At 32.3% G+C, this 1,538-nt stretch overlaps 1 protein-coding gene across 1 annotated transcript; it reads right to left on the bottom strand.

The window, feature by feature from the left end:
* Positions 1-146: 146 nt before the first annotated feature.
* On the bottom strand, positions 147-1,495 carry LOC109589546 (uncharacterized). The gene is made up of 5 exons (XM_020005608.1): positions 918-1,495; positions 695-732; positions 545-631; positions 422-487; positions 147-200 (listed from the first exon to the last, which is right to left on the bottom strand). The coding sequence occupies exons 1-5, from the start codon at positions 1,429-1,431 to the stop codon at positions 147-149; spliced, it is 759 nt and encodes a 252-aa protein (XP_019861167.1). The 5' UTR covers positions 1,432-1,495.
* Positions 1,496-1,538: the final 43 nt, after the last annotated feature.

The following is a 1,538-nucleotide window of genomic DNA, read 5'->3' as shown; positions in this document are numbered from 1 at the left end:
TCTAGAAACCTCTGTTACTTTGTGCCAAAAAAAGAATAAAGTTTTTTACACAACCAATTGCCCCTTAAAAAATTAATGCCGTATAGCTGGAAATATTTGCTAAAATTTGATTTTGCTGTTTGATTTTCATCATAAAAACACACAATTTAAATCCACAAAGCATTAATAGACAAGTTAATGGATGCATCAACAGCTTCCACCTACACCACCGAAATAAAATTCAGCATTATGCTCTATTAGCACAAAAATTGCAAATAATAAGTCCTACAAACTTTTCCAGCTATACAGTATGGTCTACACTGTTAAGAAAACTAAAACCCTCAAATTATAATCATACACACATGTATAAATCATAATCTTTATACATGAAACAATAATGACAATGATGAGTTGATTATACACATACAAAAAATTCCCTAACCTCATATACTTTAGTCTCAAATCCAGGTGTCACATGAGACCTTGTAGCATTAGCTATATCTTTGTCCTAAAAGAGCAATTTCAATAATGATAGTGACAAATATGCAAATTTTTTTACACATACCACAGTAGTACTTGTGGTAGCAATGGCTTTCTTAATTGATGCAGTCTTTGACTGCATAAATAAAGGACTTGTATCAACTTTCATTTTCTAGAAAATATAAATGTATGTAGTAATTCCAAAACTCTTGGTAATTTCCATAATCATACATACTTTGGCTGGCTTTTCTATGGATTCATCAATCTGTGGATCTAATGGATAAAAAGTTATCAAAAAAGAAACTGACATTCTTTCATAAATACCATATAAAAAGCTGCTTATTGGTTCTACATGCACATTTCAAACTATTGATATGCGTTAATGTGAAATTTTCAAACATATATGTTGTATCATTGTACATGTTGTTTAAATTATTATAATATTACAATTAACACACCTTCCTCTTCTTCTGGTAATTCAATTACAGTAACTCCTTTATTCTCTAGCTTTTTCAGTATCACTGGATCTTTAAGATCCCTTGTGGCCTCATCAAGAACAGATGGCAATATTGCATAAGTGATGATAATGCAATTCTCTCTTAACTCTTTAAGAAGTGCATAGTATGACCATGAGAATTCACCAAAAGTTGAGACCCAGGTATAAACACTAGTGAGCAACCAAGGCCTTTCAAGACGAAAGGAAACATAAGGTAAGCCAAGAGGAGCAGTAGGAGATAAGTCCGATTGCTTTCTGAACAATGGTATAAAATCTTGAAAGGAAGCTGCACTTAGTAACCTTGCATATTCTTTTTCGTATTGAACAAAATGCTGGTCGAGGCTGTCATCATTGACAAGTTGAGATAATTTCTTTAGCAGCTTATAGTTGAGGTACCCAATAAAATCATGTTTGCTTAGAAACTGGAAAAAACTTTCAAAATCATTTGCCTTATCAAGAATATCAATGCAGGGCATTAACTCAGAAACAACGTGGGCTTTTCTCTTCAAGCATTCTTGTACCAAAAATTTGGCATCTTCTACATTAATGCGATGATCTTTAAGTGATTTTTTAACTGCAAGAG

Source organism: Amphimedon queenslandica, unplaced genomic scaffold (genome assembly GCF_000090795.2).
Source record: "Amphimedon queenslandica unplaced genomic scaffold, v1.1 AMPQUscaffold_11198, whole genome shotgun sequence".
NCBI classification, from domain to species: Eukaryota; Metazoa; Porifera; class Demospongiae; order Haplosclerida; family Niphatidae; genus Amphimedon; species Amphimedon queenslandica.
This window is presented reverse-complemented; position numbering and strand designations above follow the sequence as displayed.